Raw genomic sequence first — 22,822 nt, 5'->3', positions numbered from 1 at the left:
TGATTGATACTATCATTTTCGTGATTGAAGACATTTCAATTAAAAACTTAATTGGATCAATTAATTTGGTGATTGAATCAGAGAAAAAATTTTTTGTGTGTAGGCAAAGGGTTAATTTAATTCCATTATATTCATTTGATTTGAACTCTGATGAGTTTGCCTCATTTAATTTATATTCAAATTACATTACATTTAATTTAGGTAAACCCTTTGACTGCCTGTGTTCACTACAGATGGCATGCGAAAACGACAAAAACTCTAGCTAATATATTTTCAGATTTTTTTTAAAATTTTTTTTTTCTCACACATCGACAGATGTTATAGGTCAAAAAGCGCAAAAGGCCATTTGCGCTAGGACATTTGGTCATAATTCAAAAATCAAGTCTTCAGAGCAAACTCATGTAGCGTTTTAACTAATTGACATAGGTCCTAAAAATCACAATTTTTTGCTACATGCTATTGGTGCAAATAAAAAAGAAGAAACATTTTTGAGTTTAAAACATTAGGTTTAATATTAGGTTTAGGTAGTGAAAAGTTTAATTAAATTATTATAAATTTTTTTTATGTTAGTTTGATAACAACATAGGCTTGTTTTTTTTGTCCAATTTAATTACATAAATAAATTTAAATTGATTTAAATTAAATTAATTAAATAAATTGTTGACTATATTTTAGAATACTTCTTATGTTCATTAAAAAAAATAAAAAAATAAAATAAAATAAAATAAAATAAAATATAATTAAATAAATTGAAATTAATGTCAATTTAATTACATAAATAAATTTAAATTGATTTAAATTAAATTAACTAAATAAATTGTTGACTATATTTTAGAATACTTCTTATGTTCATTAAAAAAAAAAATAAAATGATATATAATTAAATAAATTTAAATTAATGTCAAAATTTCTTTAAATTTGTATTTTTTTAAATAAAAAATAAAATATAAATTTAAATTAAAGTAAAGTAAAAATTTCCTTAAATTTGTAAATTTTTCTAAAATCGTTCGTATTTTTAAAAATTCTTGTTTCTTTTTTTAAAATTTGTTTCTACTACAGAAAAATTATAATTATGTCTAATAAGTATTCCTAAATTTGTCGAAAAATATTTACTTACTTGTAATATAGTTCGGTTTCTAAATTAAACTAATTAATTTCTAAAATTATTCTACATGTTATTTTCTGAAGCGTTCACTGTTTTTATGAGGTTGGTGAATGTATAATTAATTTTATTTAATACATTATATATATATTTTTTTTGATTCAAGTTTAGTTTTATGTAACGCTTTAAGGTTATTTAATTTATCATAATTGTAATTAAATTTATCTTAATTATATTACATATAAAAAAACATCCATAATTTAATATATTACATATTAATAATAGTAAATTTAAAATAATTTTCGTATCTTGCGAATGACCATATTAGAACACTATTGATTCTAATACTCATTATAAGATATATATCTTTTGTATTAGGAAATCAAAAAAATAATAATAATAATAATAATAATAAATAAATAAATAAAATAAAATGAAATAAATTTTGCGAATGAATAACTTTTTAATGAGTTAATTGTTAGTTAATTTTATATACAATAGATTTATTTAACTTGATCTTATGTAGTTGAATTTAGTTTAATGTAACTTATTTTTAATAAATGCCTTTCTGTTTAGCTTAATTTAAGTTTTTGTTACCTTAAATTAGTTTAATTTCCATTATTTGTAGTCAATATTATTTATTTTTTTTTTTTGGTTTTAATTTTGCCTAATTTAAATTAATGTACTAAACTTGAATAAAAATATTATTTAATACAAATTATTTTAGAATAATATACATCTAATTCATTAATTAAATTTAATTTATCTTAATTATATTACATATTAATAATAGTAAATACAAAATAATTTTCGTATCTTGCAAATGACTATATTAGAACACTATTGATTCTAATACTCAATATAAGATATATATCTTTTGTAGTAGGAAATCAAAAAAAAAAAAAATAATAATAATAATAAATAAATAAATAAAATAAAATGAAATAAATCTTGCGAATGAATAACTTTTTAATGAGTTAATTGATTTAATTTAATTTTATATACAATAGATTTATTTAACTTGATCTTATGTAGTTGAATTTAATTTAATGTAACTTATTTTTAATAAATGCCTTTCAGTTTAGCTTAATTTAAGTTTTAGTTACTTTAAATTAGTTTAATTTCCATTATTTGTAGTCAATTATGTATTTATTTTTGGTTTTAATGTTGCCTAATTTAAATTAATTTACTAAACTTGAATAAAAATATTATTTAATTCAAATTATTTTAGTATAATATACATCTAATTCATTAATTAAATTTAATTAATCTTAATTATATTATATATTAATAATAGTAAAACAAAATAATTTTCGTATCTAGCGAATGACTATATTAGAACACTATTGATTATAATACTCATTATAAGATATATATCTTTTGTATTAGGAAATAAAAAAAAAAAAAAAAAATAATAATAATAATAAATAAATAAAATAAAATGAAATAAATTTTGCGAATGAATAAATTGTTAATGACTTAAACGATTTAATTTTATTTTATATACAATAGATTTATTTTAATTGATCTTATGTAGTTGAATTTAATTTAATTTAACTTATTTTTAATAAATGCCTTTCAGTTTAGCTTAATTTAAGTTTTTGTTACCTTTAATTAATTTAATTTCCATTATTTGTAGTCAACATTATTTATTTATTTTTGGTTTTAATTTTGCCTAATTTAAATTAATTTACTAAATTTGAATAAAAATATAATGTAATTCAAATTATTTTAGTATAATATACTTTTAATTCATTAATTAATAATTAATCTAATTCGATTTTATCGATTTTTTTATCATAAAACTGTTTTAAATAATTGAATATGGATTTGTTTCACTTAATTAAATTAAATGTAAATTAAAACAAGAAAAGTGAGCCCGCCATGAAAAAAGGTTTATTTATTTTAGAAATTTTGAACTAAAATATTTTACAATATTTTATCAACATAATATAAATAAGTAAACACTATTTGTTAAATTAAAAAAGAAAGAAAAATAGAAAAATTTTTTCTGTTATTTAAAAAAAAAATCATTTTTCGAAGGAGAAAATTGGAGTTAAAACACCAAGCGAAAGAAAGACACAGCTTACGTAAAATTTACTTACCTTAAAAAATTATTTTCCCATTTTAAGAGAATTTTAATTATTTTAAACAAATATAAACTCTTTTGTTTGATTTTAATAAAATTGTGTATTTCATTTTATAAAACTCTTGATCTTTAGTTCATGTCGTTAAAGTAAAGAAAAATTAATCAAAATATGGAAATTGTTCTCTCATATATAGCAATGTTCTTTGGTTTTTTTTTTCTGACTACCGAATGGGATGATGATAGGTTTAGATGAATATCTAAATAAGATGTTACATCTCATAAATGTTTTACATTTGTAAAACCATAATTAACCAAAGCCAAAATTAATAATCTTCAATGAATTTGAAAAAAAGAAAAACAAAATCTAATCACACAAACTACATGTTTTTCATACTTTGTTGCGCTGTATAAAAATAAGTTTTTTGGGAGTGTTTGTTTGAGTGTCTAGTGATGGTTAACGTATGCCATTGCTGTTCATTTTACGGTATGCTGTGGTGGTGAGTACATTGCACTTGTGTTCTTCATTAATCGTCGTGATTAACATTCCCCTTTTCGGTAGTTCTCAAATGTACGTATATAGTAGCTTCGTTAGTAGTATATTTTGTTTTTGCTATAGAATTTTAGTTGATGTTGTTGTTGCTGTTACGCTTATTATGTTATTTTGCAGTGATTATACCATAGGTGGGGGCCCCTACCAATAGCAATAATACCAACACCACCGTCATCATCATTCAATTCGATTCGACACAATGTGTGAATGAATATTTCCTACAGCTGTTTAAAAAGTCTGCGAGCGGAAAGAGAAGAAGAGTTAGAGTGAGATTGGGTGTGTGTGTATGCGGGGCTTTGTGTGATGTTTGTGCTCACACACGACTCACGGTTTGTTGGTTAGTTTTGTTGTGTAAAATGCCGCGCGTAAATTGACACTAGGCATTGGCATTAATTGCCTTTTTGCAGTGCTTGCCCTACACTTTGACTGTGGTGTCTGGTGAATAGACCACGACGATAACAAAAAAAAAAACAACAACAGCAGAAACATAGACTACGGCGAATGATGAAGATAATAACGATGATGATGATGATAATGACGATTTCAATGTTTTACTAAATAACCAGTTTGGCCTTAGAGGACCCCTACAAACATATTTGTGCTAAACAAAAATGCTCTCTTTCGCTCACTTCATTCTGGAAAGTTACATATTTATATATGGATTTGTAGATGATGATGATCCCTTTTGTATGAGTGTTTGTAGTTTTTCTTCTTCTTTTTATTTTTCCTCTTATTATTATGCTCAGCGGGTGTTTGTGTGAATGTGTTAAATGGCGCGGCGTTGTGTTCCCGCGCCTTTGGTTGGTCAAAGAATCTAAATCATCACACCATTTTGAGTGTGCCCTGACTGTTGTGCTCACATCTTCGTTTCTTTGTTGGTGTTGTTGCTTTTTTGACGCTGTTTTTAGTTGGTATTGTTTACTTTTTATATTTTCTTGCCTTGCTGTCTTTCCATGTTGGCTTGCCTGGTCGATTGGCCAAGTGTGTGATAATATATGAGCGTGTGTGTGTGTATGCGGATGTTTTTGCCTAGAGAGTGTAGTTTCAAAGGCATTTATGTTGTTGGTGTTATTGTAGCTGTTGTGTATGTGTCTCATAATGGTGGAGGAGAGTTGTGTGTCTTTTTATTTGGTTGGTGTTATTATGGTGGTGTTGTCGCATTTGTCCCTTTCACTCCAATGGCTTTTTGTTTAGTGGTAAAGAGCAACTCATCGTGTCAACTTTTGAGTAACGACCATTTCAATGGATATGTAGGTGTATGTGTGTGTGTGTGTTGTTAGTATGGTTTTTGTTTGGGGAGTTAATGTCGTCTCAGGCACGCAGCCAGCCTACCATTTGAGTTTGGGGAAAATTGTATTGACTTGTGTGCATGTGTGTGTGAGTGTGCGGAGAGTGTCGTTTGGTGTCTCTGTATTTATGCTTGAGTGCAGAAAATTTTTGTGTATTTGCGGTAAAACATGTCACACAATCTTTCTCACCGATTAGGATTTGTCTACTCACCAAAAGTGTCCGGGTTGGTGTTGATGTCGTCGGCATCGTCATCATCATCATCATTATGATCATCATTGTCGTCGTCGTCGTTGACGTTGTTGTGTCTCGGACTTTTATTTTAGAGCTTAAGTGTTCACAAGTGTGAGTAACTCGGAGGGTTTGTCTTTATTTTACTCTATACGAGTGGGTGTCTATATGACTATGGCAGAATGTATGTGCTTCTGTGTGTGTGTGTGTGTGGATTACAAGTTTCTTTCTTTCTGTGGATATTTACGTTATTAGAAGTTACGTCTTGTTCTTTCCCTCTTATGGAATTGTCACATAAGTCGTATATTCTCCATTGCTCTATACTCTCTGGCACTGCCATTCGTTGGCACACACAATTGTCGCCTATTCATTCGCACTTGCAAGTCTCAGTCTCTTAGGTGAGATGTCGTAAACGTTGTCAACCAACGCTAACTTTGTCGACGTCGTTGTCGTCGTCATCGTTGTTGTCCTCACAAGACGAAAGAGTACCGAAAAATTGACTTTTTAATTTTTGTCATCTCTTGGGATATACGGCTATAAAATCATGGTTAGCTGGAGAACCCCCCTCCAACCATAACATAGAAGACTAGCGGCAGCAGAATCAATTCTTAAAAGTTTTGCTGCTTTGATAATCCGCCTTATCCCTAAATGATAGCCTATTTCGCTTACCGGGATCCTAACACTTGTTTTTGCTAATGGTTCTCTGCTTGCTGGCTCGTAGTGAGTGTGTCTCCCAAAATAAGACAAGATTTAGGTTTTTAGTATTAGAAAATATTGGTAGAGTACCCCCCATCACCACTACTAAACACAGTAGCCATCATTTTGAACAAATAAATAAAGCCGTCTCGTTCACACTTGGCTTTGGCCATTTCGAGTTGATATGTTTCTTGTCAAGCCAAGTGTGAGAAGTTGTCACTTGGCTCAGCAAACGCAAAAACAAAGTGGTTATGGTCCCTTTGGAATGCTGTTCTGTGAGGAAAATGTCTTAGAGGAGCCAAGGGTATCTTATTGGTATTGCAAAAATGTGGTGTTTACCTCTCTTTATTTGAATTGGTGTGTGTGTATGTGTGTTTGTATATTTGTATTGGTAATAATATTTTCAGTTATTGTCACCTGAATATATGGTGCTGTAAGTCTATCTCTTTTTCACACCCAAGTCATGGGTATAACTAAAAATCAAAGTGTGTGTGGTGGATACCTCTTAGAATTGTTGAATTTGTTGAAAATGGTTGGGGTGGGGGGCTATTCACCACCCACCCATTTAAACAAACCAGTAGCTCTAGTTCAAATCCCTTGTTATTAGTGCTTAACTTTTTGGTGGTGTCATCGTTGTCATTGTCCTTATTGAGGACTAATGTCTGGTGTTTTGTGTCACCACGTAACTCTCTGGGATGATTTTTTGTGAGATACTCTCTCCCTCACTCTCTCTCGTTCTCTCACCAATACCTAAACAATTTGAGTATTTCCAATTGGAAACCTTTGAAACCGGTTATACTCAGTCTACACTCTCTCTTGCTCTTTGCTCTCTTCCTTTTAAAATTTGAGTGTGGTGTATTGTTTTTTGTATGGAACATGTGAACATGTGTTGGTGTGATTTTATTCTCTTTCTCTTTGTTATATGAAAGCGACGAGGTATGCTTGAGTGTGTGTGTCATACGTCGCACCTCTGGGGGTTGCACATCTTTGTGTTGTGTGTGTATTTCCAGTTTGCAAGCGACCGGCGTTAAGCTCGTATCGGTGGTGTAGATATTACGACGACGTGTATTTGTTGTTATTTTTTGATTTAAACGGAATTTCGTGTTGTTAATTTCTAGCCTTTTGCTTTGAGGTTCTAGCCACGGTTTTGTTTGCTGACAAAAAAAAATTCCCCCTAAAGGGAAAAAGCTCATTTTTAAAATTTGACTAAAAAGGCCATCGTCACCGTAATCAACAAATCCGCAATAACAAAAACAAAATTAAGTGAAAACAACAAAATACCCACAAAAAACACCACATCAAAGGAAAAAGAGAAACGAAAGCCTAATGCTTTAGAAGAAAACAAAAAAAGAATTGTGATTTATTTTAAGAAAACAAACAACAACAAAAAAGGAGAAAATTATAAAAAAAAATCCCTGAAAGAAATTAAAATTAAGCAATAAAAACAACCAAGTGTAGCTAAATTTAAAGAAATCTTTGTGCAATTATTAAAAAAAAGAAAACCAACCCAAAACAAAAACAAAAAATTGAAATTTTCAATTTTGTGTTTTCTAAAATCCAAAAATTATCCTAAGGACATCGTCTCGGCAGGACGTGTGTCATTGTGTGTTAGTGTTTTTCATCCTAGTTCTTGGCTTACGAATGTAATGTAATGAGATACGACGTCCAGGAGTTACTTCATCAGTCAGCTGAAGATCCATTCGCCAGGTTCGCAAATGGTATGGCATATCACCCATTTCTGCAATTGTCTCGACCCACTGACTTCAGCGTTTCCTCGCTGTTGACGGCGGGAAATCAAGCGACAACGCAGGCCGCTGTTGATTCCAGCGGCACAAACGCCAGTGCCACTGCGTTGCCCGTCGCCATTTCGCCACCAACACATCGCCACCATCATCTGTCACAGGGATCCATCATCTCGAATCAACAGCAGTCCACACACCAGCAATTGATTGGCATTGGAGGTGGTCAATCTTCGCCGGTAGGAGGCCAACAGCCCCCTCAACTATCACCCGGACCAGAGGCCACCACCAATAATAACAACAACAATAACAACAACGAATCTTGTACCAGCCGTAATCCTGCCCTACTCTCCTCCAACGATAGCACAAACAGTAGCGAGGCCACAACAAATCGACCACGTAGCAATAACAATTTGCCGTCGGCTTTGTTAACGGCTTCACATTCGGCTGCTGCTGCAGCAGCTGCGGCAGCCGCCGCCGCCTCACACGCTCTACCGCCACATTCATCTCCTCAAGCTCAAGCGCCTCCACCATCGTCACATCCTCATCACTCTCCAGTACCTGGTCATTTAGGAGCTCATCTGCCTCAACAGCCTCCGTATTTTCCAGCAGCTGCACTGGCTGCTCTAGCTGGTAGTCCGGCCGGTCCCCATCCGGGTCTGTATCCAGGACCCTTAAGATTTCCACCACACCATCCGCATCATCATCATCATCCTTTGGGGACGGCCTATACCACAGCGGAAGACGTAGTTTTAGCCTCAGCGGTAGCCCATCAATTACATCCGGCCATGCGTCCCCTAAGAGCATTACAGCCCGAGGAGGATGGTGTTGTCGATGATCCCAAAGTAACGTTGGAGGGTAAAGAGCTATGGGAGAAATTCCATAAATTGGGCACAGAAATGGTCATAACAAAAAGTGGGAGGTAAGTAAATGCAAGAAAATCAAAATAAAAAAAATATTTAGAAATTTGAGATTTACCGACGGCAAAAAGGGAAAGTTTTGGTTAAGAGAAAAAACAAAAGCCCCATGGAAACCGTTATGAAAGTTTAGTGATAATTAATGATTTTAAAACAGTGTTGCCATATGTTTGGTTTTAATGGATAAAAGCTAGAGTTTTGGAGTGTGAAGTGTTAGACGAGTCCTATGATGAAAATGCTGTGAGGGAAAAATTAATTTACCTAAAGAAGAATATAAAATTTTAAAGGAGTGATATTGAGAAATAAATAAACGAATTTAGTCAATAGTGTTGCCGTACTGACGATAATTAAACTATCGTCGTATTTATAAGTATTTTTTGGATGTGAATCCTTGACACATCAGCAACATATCCTGGACTCAATCACAGACTATGGATGGTAGCTGCCCGTCAGATTATTGCCTTGTTATTGTTGTAATCTCATATATATCCGTGGGATATAAGTGAGATTACAACAATTTATCTCACATATAATTGAGGGCAGCACGATTCACGATATCATCTTAATGACAAGATCAGAAATGTCACCAGTATACGTGGAGTTTTTTTTTTTAATAAAGGAAAATAAATATTTTATGTTTTTTTGCCTACTAACTAATCGAAGTCATGACATGCTGGGTCCTATCCCAGACTATGTACAGTGGCTCTGTAATTGATTACTGTAGAGTTGTGTTATTAATGCGGTACTTCCGCCAAAACTTTGTGAATACCAAGGGCGAAATTTTTTCGAATCTATGAGTAGAGCTTTATTTAATTTGAATTTAATTAATACAGGACCTTCTAGTCTAAAATTAATGAAACATAATGTTCGAAACCATTTGTGGAGGAGTTTCAGAAGGTTGAAAATCTTGCCCAGTTTTGATTTTGTCTTTACTCTAATGAGTTTAGTATCGATTCAGAGCCAAATAAGTGGAGAACTGCACTACGGATACATTTAAAAGTAAATTTTTTTTTAAATAAATTTCATTTTTTCATACTTAATATTGGGAAACGAATTTGCATTTAATCGTATTTTGGTACTATGTTCGATTTTCGAGTTGAAAATCACATTATTACTTTTTCAAAAATAATTATACTTATAAATGAAAATCTACATATTTATGTTAAATTTTTACGAAATGTAAATGAAGAAGATAGTGAGCACAGATTGAGTTAAATAATTTGCTTTGAATCGAACTATTTGAAGAGAGTAAACGCGAAACCGAACCTAGTACCGGCCTATTAGGAAAAATGACTTTTGAATAAGAAAAAAAAAAAAAAACAGCTTTACATCAGAGAAATATATCTTCTATGCTAAGCCAAACTAACATTTGTATTTTAAGGTCAAGAAATCTTCGGGTTCAACCCAAAATTTTTTCGCTGTGTATTTCTGAGGTATTTAATCGCCCTTGGAATTTTTTTTTAGAGTTTTGTCTGAGCCAATAGGTGTACTTTAGCCTATATATCAGACGTTTAATTTTATATTCCTCTCCTGATCACTAAAGGCTGCACTGAAAAAAATATTGCCTTGAGGTCAAAGATTTCATGTCTTTAAAATACGAATGCAAATTTTACTTAGCATAGAAGACGCATTTCTCTAATATAAAGTTTTATCCTTGTCCAAAAATAGATAAACTTTTCAATGAAGTCATATTGTATTTAGAATTAAGTGATTTGACTTAAAAATGCGTATAACTTGAAAAAAAAATGTTTGGGCTAGGGTCAACTTTAATAATTCAGAAAAATTCCTTAAATTTAATGAAATTGTCTTTATATATGTTGTCTTTTTGCATCTTGACTACAAAGCAAAAAATCGTTCAAATATAGGACGGTGGATTATCCCACCTCAGTAATGCTGGTGACATTTCTGAGGGTTTTAAAGCTTCTCTAAGTGGTTTCACTGCAATGTGTAACGTCGCTCGGACTCGGCTATAAAAAGGAGGTCCCTTGTCATTGAGCTTAACATGGAATCGGGCAGCACTCAGTGATAAGAGAAAAGTTCACCAATGTGGTATTACAATGGACTGAATAGTCTAAGTGAGCCTGATACATCGGGCTGTCACCTAACCTAACCTAACCTAGGGCATGTGTTGCAACACTTTAATTTAAAGACGTTTTCTACTTGAAACATAGCATAATTTCTACTGGAAGTCGAGTCTTAATTTGGAAAATAAGGTTGTCGTTAACTCGTTTTTTAAGGACTTTGATAGCATACGAAGAAAAAAAGCTGAAAAAGCGAAGAATTCAAATTCGCTTCCTAGAAGCAAGTACACAAAACCCAAATTTAAAAGAGAATTGTGTCTTAAAAGTATCCATACTTGTATTCTCCGCATCTTTGGCTCGGAATCAATACCAAACTTTTTTAAAGTAAATACAAAATCTTTGGAACCGGACATGCTTTTTTCAGCTTGGATTTCAAGTTGATTCTCAGCGATAAGCGAACTACTTCCTTTATAACTGCGTATAGTTCTTTTGACGCAAAAACATTTTTCATTAAAAAGTTGATAAAAAATATTGGAAACCACCATTAAATTGCTTACAAAAAATTCCAATTTACAGTTCGAGTTCGTATTTTAAGGCCAAGAAATCTTCGGGTTCACCAAAAATTTTTTTCAGTGTGTACTTCAGTGACATTTAATCGCTCTTGGAAAACTTTTTTTTTTAAGTTATGTCTGAGCAGGGTGTGGGTTCAAAAAAATTAAAAAAAAAAAAATAGAAAAAAATCCAATTTGCGGTTCGAGTTCGTATTTTAAGGCCAAGAAATCTTCGAGTTCACCAATATTTTTTTTCACTGTGTATTTCAGTGACATTTAATCGCTCTTGGAAATTTTTTTTAAGTTTTGTCTGAGCCAGGGAATGGGTTCAAGGCCATACAGGGGCTTTTAATTTCGCATTCCTCCCCTGATTTGATTGAATTTGAAGTTGATTCTCAGCGATAACAAAGAAAAAAAAAAATTCATTAAAAACCCAGCAAACAACGCGTCGCCAAAAAAGTAATGAAAATGTTCTTTTTCGATCCGGAAGTGGTGCAAAATTGACGCAGAAGCGATGAATTTAACATGGGCTTGTCATAGAACGGAAGTCCTCCATTTCAACAGCCATTGCACTGAATTTTCATCACTTTTTTAGGTGTGATCCGAATTCAATGTTTTGGATGTAAATTAAAAAATTCTATGATTTTGGCAAATAAATAATTTTTATAATTGTTAATGGATTCTAACGCTTGTCGGAAACGTTTGACCTCAAATATTTTCAAAAATGCAAAATTTTTTCAGATTGGATTTAGAATTTTTTTCGACAAAATTTAAATGATTTGTACCATTTTATGAATTCTTTCACTGTTTTTAACCTACTTGAAACAAAAAAAAAGTTAAAATTACCCATTGAAAGTATGAAAAAACCAAGTTATAAAAAATTGAATTAAAATAACTTCCTGGGTAGCTAAAATGAAGAACATCATTGGGAGTTCATCTTCTGGAAGTGCTTTTAAAGTTGTGCCGTTGGAAGAACTTCCAAAAAATTTTTTTTTTTGCTGGGAAGCTAATAAAAAATTTTGGAAACCTTCATTAGATTGCTTACAAAAATTCCAATTTGTAGTTCGAGTTCGAATTTTATTTATTTTCGGTAAGAAAATAAATATTACAATGAAAAATTACGATTGTCTAAAATTTCGTTCCGGATAAAATTATTTTTTTCTTTCCACTTAAAGAGGACTTTTATAAAGGCATAATTTCTCAGAAATGTAGTGTGGATTGTAGTCGAACAATAGTTTTGTTTTCAGAAACTGAGGATGAATTTTTGATATATCAGGAGCTCAAGTTTAGAGTCCCTGTCCAAGATCTAGGACTGTGATATTTTGCTCATAACCAAAAAACATTTTACTAGACACGAAATTTGTAAATCTTTATGCTTTATTTGTGTATATTCTTTTTCCTTTTTTTTAGTTCATTTAACTACCCAGCAAAAAAATTTGGAAGTTCTTCCGAAGGCACAACTTTAAAAGCACTTCCAGAGGATGCACTCCCAATGATGTTCTTTATTTTAACTGCCCAGGAAGTTCTTTTCATTCAATTTTGTATAACATGCTTTTTTCATATTTTTAATGGGCAATTTTAACTTTTTTTGTTTTAAATAGGTTAAAAACAGAGTAAGAATTCATAAAATGGTACAAACCATTTAAATTTTGTTAAAAAAAAATCTAAATCCAATCTGAAAAATTGTGAATTTTTGAAAATATTTGTGGTCAAACGTTTCATACAAGCGTTAGGATCCATTAAAAATTATAAAAAATTATAAAAATTATTTATTTAACAAAATATCACAGAATTTTGTAATTTACATCAAAAACAGTGAATTCGGATCACACCTAAAGAAGTGATGCAAATTCAGTGCAACGGCTGTTGAAATGGAGGACTTCCATCCTATGACAAGCCCATGTTAAATTCATCGCTTCTGCGTCAATTATGCACCACTTCCGGATCCAAAAAGAACATTTTCATTACATTTTTGGCGACGCTTTTTTTGCTTGGTAACGTTGTTAATGTCAAGGAAAGACATAATAATAGCATGAACTAAAATAGAATTAAATTGGCTTTAGTGCCATATGGGGTTCACTTGTTTTGAGTGTCAGTGCAAAGACTTCCCAGCAAAAAAAGCGTCGCCAAAAAAAGTAATGAAAATGTTATTTTTGGATCCGGAAGTGGTGCAAAATTGACGCAGAAGCGATGATTTTAACATGGACTTGTCATAGGACGGAAGTCCTCCATTTCAACAGCCGTTGCACTGAATTTACATCACTTCTTTAGGTGTGATCCGAATTCAGTGTTTTGGATGTGAATTATAAAATTTTGTGGTATTTTGACAAATAATTCATTATTATATTTTTTATTATTTTTAATGCAATCTAACGCTTGTCTAAAACCCTTGACCTCAAATATTTTCTAAATTTCGCAATTTTCCTAGATTGAATTTAGAAATTTTTTCGACAAAATTTAAATAATTTATAAAATTTTTTTAATCCTTACTCTGTTTTTATCATATTTGAAACAAAAAATGTTAAAATTGCCCTTTAGAAGTATGAAAAAAAGCGAGTTATAGAAAATTGAATTAAAAGAACTTCTTGAGTAGTTAAAATAAAGAACATCTCTGGAAGGACATTTTTGGAAGTGCTCTTAAAGTTGTGCCTTTAGAAGTGATTCCAAATTGTTTTTGCTGGGTTCTTGACATAGAAGACGCATTTCTACACAGAAAAAAAAATTCACGAAAATTTTTCCAATTAAAATCTTAATTGAGTTTTAAAAAATATTCAATTAAAAATTTAATTGAATCAACAAATTTTTTAATTGAAATAAAAATCAATCAGACAAATTAATAGTATCAATTAATTTTTTAATTGGATCAATTAATTTTTTAATTGACTGTCAATTATTTTTTTAATTGATACTATCATTTCTGTGATTGAAGACATTTCAATTAAAAAATTAATTGGATCAATTAATTTCGTGATTGAATCAGAAAAAAATTTTTTTGTGTGTATGATATAAAGTTTTTTTTCGATAATCTTTGCAATGATGCCATTTGATCCTTGTAGTAAGAAGATTCGCTTTGAAAATGAGTATCTATACTAAAAAAAAAATTCTATATAACTGAAGGAAATTTGTTCTTCAACAATAGAAATTTTCAGTGTTATGGAAATCGTCTTTAAATATTTTATATTCGAAGAAAACATTTATTTTTGCATGAGCGCTCCGTATTGATTTATGTTGGCAAATTATTTCTGTTAAAGGAGCCACCGTGGTGGAATGGTTAGCATGCCCGCCTTGCATACACAAGGTCGTGGGTTCGATTCCTGCTTCGACCGAACACCAAAAAGTTTTTCAGCGGTGGATTATCCCACCTCCGTAATGCTGGTGACATTTCTGAAGGTTTCAAAGCTTCTCTAAGTGGTTTCACTGCAATGTGGAACGCCGTTCGGACTCGGCTATAAAAAGGAGGTTCCTTGTCAGTGAGCTTAACATCGAATCGGGCAGCACTCAGTGATAAGAGAGAAGTTCACCAATGTGGTATCACAATGGACTGTATAGTTTAAGTGAGCCTGATACTTCGGGCTGCCACCTAACCTAACCTAAACGCAAATATAAATCGTTCACGTCAACGAGTTGTTGCTAAAAATTTAGTGTAAAACCAAATAAAAATGATTAGAGTCAATTTTGGCATGACTTTTGTAAATTCGTAAAAAATACTTAATGAAGGGATATCCGTTTGTCTAAAATTGATCAGGAAAATGTTGGTGTTTTTACCAATACCAACATTTTAACTAAACTGTATTACAAACGCAAATGTCACGCGGAAAAGTTATTATACATAATTATTTTTTGTACTTGTTTGAAGAAACAAAAAATAATTCAAAATTGCAAAAATGCCTTTAGTACCATACGAAGTTCAAGATGGACGCTTTATTGGTATAATTTACAAATTTTAAGAAATTCTTCACTTGTGTATCAGTTTTCCCCCCTTTTTAGTTCATTTAACTAACGTACGCAAAAGCATTATTAAAGTTAAGGAGTTTTGTTTTCAAAACATAATAATTTCATGAACTAAAATAGAAGTAAATTGGCTTTAGTGCCATATAGGGTTTTTTTTTTGAGTGTAGAGAAACTTTACATTCACCATGTTTTGGCCCGAAACTGCATTTTATTTGCATTTAGGAAAGAGAAATATGTTTGCCTAGAACTTCGGATAGTAAATAGAAGAAGAATAGAAACGCCCAAAGTGGAAAAGATCCTTCAAATTTTTGCATAAACATTTAGCCAAAACAAGCATTTCGTAATTATAATGATTTTTTTCCTTATTTCAGTAGATTTTCTTTATTTTTTGGGCTCAATAAAGAAAATCTACTGAAATAAGGAAAAAAATTCATTATAATTACGAAATGCTTGTTTTTGCTAAATGTTTATGCAAAAATTTGAAGGATCTTTTCCACTTTGGGCCCAACTATGCGTTTCTATTTTTCTTCTACTTTAAAATTTAATTATATTTAAAATTTAATTATATTTAAATTATATTTAAAAATGTTGGTTGTTTTAAGAGATTTTCTTTTAAATACTGAAACATTTGAGTTTTATTTTTCTATGAAAATTAGCTTGTCATATATATATGGAAATTTTTTTTAAAGATTTTCCCCTATGTTTTTTTTTTTGTTAAATCGATATGTATCGGTATAAAAATTGAAACTTGCCCAAAAGTAAATTAAAAATATATGGTACAATCCTTTCATCAAAATCTCATAATAAGTTAACATATAAAAACTTGTAAATATTGTAAAAATAGTGCCAACAATATTAGAAGAAATTTAAAATTAAAAAAAGTTTTTGCAGGCTCAATTTAAATAACATTTTGTTTTAATGATTTTCCCTTTTAATATAATATTATCCATTGGTTGTATGATATTCTGTATATAAAGAAAAAAATATTTAAACAAATATCTCACATTCCAAACCAACTGAAAAAAAAAAAACTTAGATTTAATCGCCAAATTCCCTGTAATATCAAAAACTTTGACTAATGTTTACTTTTGCCTAAAAAAAAAAAAAAAAGAAAACAAATCCACTAATATTTAATGTCATTGTTGTCATATCAAAAAAAAAAAAAAAGCAACGTTATGAAATTTTCTTTTCATTAAATTTATCATTTGGCGAGAGTTAAATGTTTTGCTTCACGCTTCCATCATGACGCACTTCACTTTTGTTGACAGCTTTCAAAACCAAAAACATCATAAATTTGTTTTATATTTAATATTTAGTTTTCATTAATATTATTTATTTGATTATTTCCTCTATGGTTCAAATTGCTTTGGATTTTTTTTTTAATTTTGTTTGAGTTTTTTTTTCTTTTTTTGATTGAAAAACAAAATAGTCCAAATTTTCAGTATGAGATAAGATTTTAATTTATAAAATCACATGGAGAAATATCAAATAATAATTTTGATTATTATATTTTTCGCAAATATAGATAACGTGTTGTTTTCATGGCAAATGTCAAGAGAAAATATAATGCTTGGCGGTTTTTTTTTGTTTTGGTAGAATGAGTCATTTCGTTGACTTGAAAGCAGATTAAAATTTTATTTAAATACGCGTTACAAAGGGATTTGTTTAATTTTAAAAATCAAAAATAATACAAATAGGCTTGAAGCCAGATTAAAAGTTTATTTTAAAAAGAGTTAAAATATTTAATCAAAAAAAATATATTTTTTTAAAATCAGTTTTTAATTTATACATAAAACAAATAGTAAAAATATTTTCTTAAAAAATTAATATTGATTTGTAAATAAAGATGTAAATAAATTAAAAATTTTCTTATATGAAAATTATTAACCGACTCAAAGTCAAAACAGCCAATTGGGCTGATTTCGTAGTAGGAACACAATTGCCACAATTGGTAGAATTCTAACACAATTGGTAAATTGTTTACTGTTTGATAGATTGGTAGAATTCTTTATGTTTTGATAGATTTTGCAAAATATTCTTATTAACCAAGGTTTCACAAATTTTTCTATAGAAATAAAATTTTGACAAAATTTTCTATAGAAATAAAATTTTGACAAAATTTTCTATAGAAATAAAATTTTGACAAAATTTTCTATAGAATTAAAATTTTGACAAAATTTTCTATAGAAATAAAATTTTGACACAATTTTCTATAGAAATAAAATTTTGACAAATTTTTCTATAGAAATAAAGTTTTGACAAAATTTTCTATAGAAATAAAATTTTGACAAAATTTTCTATAGATATAAAATTTTGACAAAATTTTCTATAGAAACAAAATTTGGGCATAATTTTCGAAAGAAATACAATTTTGACAAAATTTTCTATAGAAATAAAATTTTGACAAAATTTTCTATAGAAATACAATTTTGACAAAATTTTCTATAGAAATACAATTTTGACAAAATTTTCTATAGAAATACAATTTTGACAAAATTTTCTATACAAAAAAAAACATAGAAATAAATTTGGACAAAATTTTTTATAGAAATAAAATTTTGTATAGAAAAAAAGTTTTGACAACATTTTCTATAGAAATACAATTTTGACAAAATATTCTATAGAAATAAAATTAGGGCATAATTTTCTAGAGAAATACAATTTGGACAAAATTTTCTATAGAATTACTATTTTGACCAAACTTTCTATTGAAATAAATTTGGAAAAATTGTTTTATAGAAATAAAATCTGGACAAAATTTGCTGTAGAAATAAAATGTTGACAACATTTTCTAAAGAAATAAAATTTGGACAAAATTTTCTATGGAAATAAAATTTTGACAAAATTTTCTATAGAAATAAAATTTTGACAAAATTTTCTATAGAAATAAAATTTTGACAAAATTTTCTATAGAAATAAAATTTTGACAAAATTTTCTATAGAAATAAAATTTTGACAAAATTTTCTATAGAAATAAAGTTTTCAAAATATTTTCTATATAAATAAAATTTTGACAAAATTTTCTATAGAAATAAAATTTTGACAACATTTTCTATAGAAATAAAATTTTGACAAATTTTTCTATAGAAATAAAATTCTGACTAAATTTTCTATAGAAATAAAATTTTGACAAAATTTTCTATAGAAATAAAGTTTTCAAAATATTTTCTATATAAATAAAATTTTGACAAAATTTTCTATAGAAATAAAATTTTGACAAAATTTTCTATAGAAATAAAATTTTGACAAATTTTTCTATAGAAATAAAATTTTGACTAAATTTTCTGTAGAAATAAAATTTTGACAAAATTTTCTATAGAAATAAAATTTTGATAAAATTTTCTATAGAAATAAAATTTTAATTAAATTTTCTATAGAAATAAAATTACGACGAAATGTTCTATAGAAATAAAATAATGACAAAATTTTCTCTAGAAATAAAATGTGGACAAAATTTTCTATAGGAACAAAATATTGACAAAATCTTCTACAGAAATACAATTTTGACAAAATTTGCTAAAGAAATACAATTTTGACAAAATTCTCTATAGAAATAAATTTGGCCATTTTTTTTTATAGAAATAAAATTTGGACAAAATTTTCTATAGAAATAAAATTTGTACAAAATTTTTTAAAGAAATACAATTTTGACAAAATTGCTATAGAAATAAAGTTTGAACAACATTTTCTAAAGAAATAAAATTTGGACAAAATTTTCTATAAAAATAAAATTTAGACAAAATTTTCTAAAGAAATACAATTTTGTTAAAATTTTCTATAGAAATAAATAACTATGTGCGTAGTGCTCTGACGTATAGAACACATATAATCAGAGAGGAATTTTAATAGTGTAATATAAATCAAATATATAGACTAGATTATTTAACAGCAAAATAGCAAACTAGGGTATTTGACAGACAACTTAAAAGTTATTGTCATTAAGATTCTAAAGATTTTGTTATAATTTAACCCCAACTGTATATTGAGAAATTTTGAATTGTAAAACAATGTGGAAACAAAATAAAATCTATCTATCTAATCTATAGAAATAAAATTTAAACAAAATTTTCTAAAGAAATAGAATTTTGACAAAATATTCTATAGAAATAAAATTTTGATAAAATTGTCTATAGAAATAAAATGTTGACAAAATTTTCTATAGAAATACAATTTTGACAAAATTTTCTATAGAAATAAAATTTGGACACAATTTTTTATAGAAACAATATGTGAATAAAATTCTCTATAAAAATAAAATTTGGACACAAATTTTTATAGCAATAAAATTTTGACAACAATTTTCTATAGAATAAAATTTTGACAAAATTTTCTATAGAAGTAAAATTTTGACAAAATTTTCTATAGAAATAAAATGTTGACAAAATTTTCTATAGAAATAAAATTTTGACAAAATTTTATAGAAATAAAATTTGGACAACATTTTCTACAGAAATACAATTGTGACAAAATTTTCTAAAGAAATACAATTTCGACAAAATTCTCTATAGAAATAAATTTGGACAACATTTTTTATAGAAACAAAATTTAGACAAAATTTTCTGTAGAAATAAAATTTTTTCTATGGAAATAAAATGTGGACAACATTTTCAATAGAAATAAAATTTTTACAACATTTTCTACAGAAATACAATTTTGTCAAAGCTTTCTAAAGAAATACAATTTTGCCAAATATTTTTAGGGAAATAAAATTGTGACAAATTTTTTTCTATAGAAATAAAATTTTGAGCAAATTTTAAAGAAATACAATTTGACAAAATTTTATATAGAGATAAAAATTTGACAAAACTAATAACAAAACAAATTCATCAAACACTGCGAGATAAGATTTTTATACTTAGTAGTTTTTTGGTAAATTTTCTTAAGGGCTTGGTAAATTATTTTTGGCTCGAGCTGCAACCGTGAGGGATCGTAGGAATCGTTTATTTATTTCTGGTTTTGCTGGTACACTCAAAAAAAAAGTTAACTTGGATCCAAAGATTTTGACCTTCCCTTAAGGAGTTTGGTATTGATTCCGAGCCAAAGATGCGGCTTCATTAAAATAAAGACATTTTTTACGGATCCCCCTGGCTTTAAATCTAGGATCATTAAAATTAAAATTGGATACAGATCTCATTCATCGAGTTTTTATTTTCTTTTTGAGATATATTAATAAAGGTATTTATGAACAAAAAATTTCAATTTCAAAATCCAAATTATGCCAGGTACTTCAAAGTAAAAACAGTTTTCTTAATGCTAAAAATACTTTAAACCAAAGATGCAAATCCTTAAAATAAGTCTTAGCGTTTTTATCTTAAATTTAAAAATTCAATATGTCTAATAATTATGTTTAATGATTCGTTTTTTTTTATTTTCTAAAATTAATCAGGTTTAAATATAAATTGTTAGGTTAAAGATTTAGAATATTTTTTGGACCAAAAAATTCCTTGATCTTGATATTCTAACAAATATTTTGAAATATGTTTGGATTCTTCATTTTTTGCGCTAGAACATTTTGGAAAAAACTAAATGCCATTGGTAAGAGAATAATGCTATTTCTTGGGAAGCCAAGATTCTTTGTTAGTTTATTTATTTTTTTCTTATTTACAAAAAAAAAAAAAACAGCAATTAAAACCATCCACTTTTGAAATGTGGTACAATTTTCCCCCGTTCTTGTTTTATTTACCTGGTATTTGGTTATGTCGACTTGTCTTGGAATTCTTGAATTTCTTATAAAATATGCACATCTTTCAAACAAAAAAAATGTTTCTCTTGTTTTCATTTCATTTAACTAAGTTTTAAACATATTTTTGTTAATATCGATAAAAAAAAACAAAAACACAGAAATATCATCAAAAAACACAATGAGTATAAAGGCGACGGCGGCAACCAAAAACTCATCGTTGAAGTAATGGTGATGGTACTGCAAGGAATAAAAATCAAAGAAGGACAAAAAAACGTCCGAAAACCAAGCGAAAAAAATACAACAACAACCAGAGTGAAAAAAAACCACATATAAGCCGTCTTTGTGGCGCCAGTGAAATATCAAAGATTTTTGATTGTCCAACAGTTCTTCTACTACTGACGTCGAGCCGACCGGCTTGGGACTAGTGTGGTTTGGTTATGAGAGACAATGAAAGGCCAGTCAAACAGCCAGTGACCACTACCAATACCCTGACAACTCATAAGGCTACTTATTCCACATCCAATGCATTCGTATGCTAGCCCTTGTTTAGGAAAAGGAGAAGATGGACAACAAAGACGAAAAATACGATTTGGCAATAAACTTAATTTTGTTTGTTGTAGTCCCACTGTCCCCTGATCCAAAGAATGTAGAGTGCTGGAGTAGAGTTTTTGTATAAGTGATTTGGTGTTTTAATAACTGCTGCTCATCACCATCATCATAATCATCTTCAAAAATCCTCTTTTTCTTCTTCTTCTTCAAGTTCGCTGGTCTTTAGCGTTATTGTGATGACTCTTTATCACTGTTTCATTTTGAAAGGAAAGCCTTTAACAAACACACTTGCTTGCTTATATCCGCTAAGGAAGGAGATGATAGGTGGTATCATCTATATATGTAACCCATTTCCAGATTCTCATTTAAAGTGTCGCCCATACAAAACTGTTTGTTTGTTGTGTTGTCTTAACCTCAATATTTCATCAGACTTTAATTCTGGGCTGTAACAGGGATGCCAATTTTTTTTGAATTTTTCTTTATTTTACCATTCCTTCTTCGATTACTTAACTGATTTAATGTCTGCTTTCCTCTTAAGTTACAAGAAGCTAATGAGATATTATCATATATTTTTTTTATCTTATTCCACGCTTTTTAAAGTCGATCAAGTTTCCTGGGAAAAATTTTATATTTTGATCATTTTTTAATATATGGTCCTTCGAGCATAACTGAAAATATTGTAAATTTGATCTATTTAGCACAAATACTTCGAAAATATTAACAGTAAAAATTTTATATTAGAGTTATGGAATCACGACATCGATGCCTTTTGCAAATTAAATTTTTTCTCGCCATATGACATTCCTAATTTTTGTCCAATATTCCAGAAACCATTATGGATATTTACCTTCTTCTATTATTCAACTGAATTTATTTCAGTTTTCCTTGCAGTTTATATATTATTTCGCATTTTTGAAAGCAGACCGCCAAATTCAAGTTTCCTTGGGAAAAAAATATATATTTTGATGATTTTTTCAATATATGGTCCTTCGAGCATAACTAAAATGATTGAAAATGTGATAAATTTAGCACAAATTCTTTGAAAATATTAACATTAAAAATTGTATATGGGAGTTATGGAATCACGATATCGATGCCTTTTGCACATTAAATTTTTTTCTCGAAATATGACATTCCTAAATTTTGTCCTATATTCCAGAAATCATTATGGAATGTCCACCTTCTTCTATTACTCAACTGAATTTATTTCAGTTTTCCATGCAATTTATGCTTATGAGACCGCATTTTTGAAAGCAGACCGCTTATTTTAAGTTGCCTGGAAAAAATTCTATATTTGGATGATTTTTCAAAATATGGTCCTTCGAGCATAATTAAAAATATTGCAAATTTGATAAATTTAGGACAAATACTTTGAAAATATTAACAATACAAATTTTATATCAGACTTACATCCATGCCTTGGGAGACACCTTGGTGCAATGGTTAGCATGCCCGC

At 28.9% G+C, this 22,822-nt stretch overlaps 1 protein-coding gene across 1 annotated transcript in view; it reads left to right on the top strand.

Moving 5' to 3' along the window:
• Positions 1–6,988: 6,988 nt before the first annotated feature.
• bi (T-box transcription factor bifid) overlaps positions 6,989–22,822 on the top strand; it is a 207,420-nt gene continuing 191,586 nt past the window's right edge. The window contains exon 1 of the mRNA XM_075300775.1: positions 6,989–8,616. Coding sequence (XP_075156890.1) covers positions 7,607–8,616 — 1,010 coding nt within the window. The 5' untranslated portion in view covers positions 6,989–7,606. The remainder of the gene's footprint in view (positions 8,617–22,822) is intronic.

This window comes from Haematobia irritans, chromosome 3 (genome assembly GCF_050003625.1).
Source record: "Haematobia irritans isolate KBUSLIRL chromosome 3, ASM5000362v1, whole genome shotgun sequence".
NCBI lineage: Eukaryota > Metazoa > Arthropoda > Insecta > Diptera > Muscidae > Haematobia > Haematobia irritans.
This window is presented reverse-complemented; position numbering and strand designations above follow the sequence as displayed.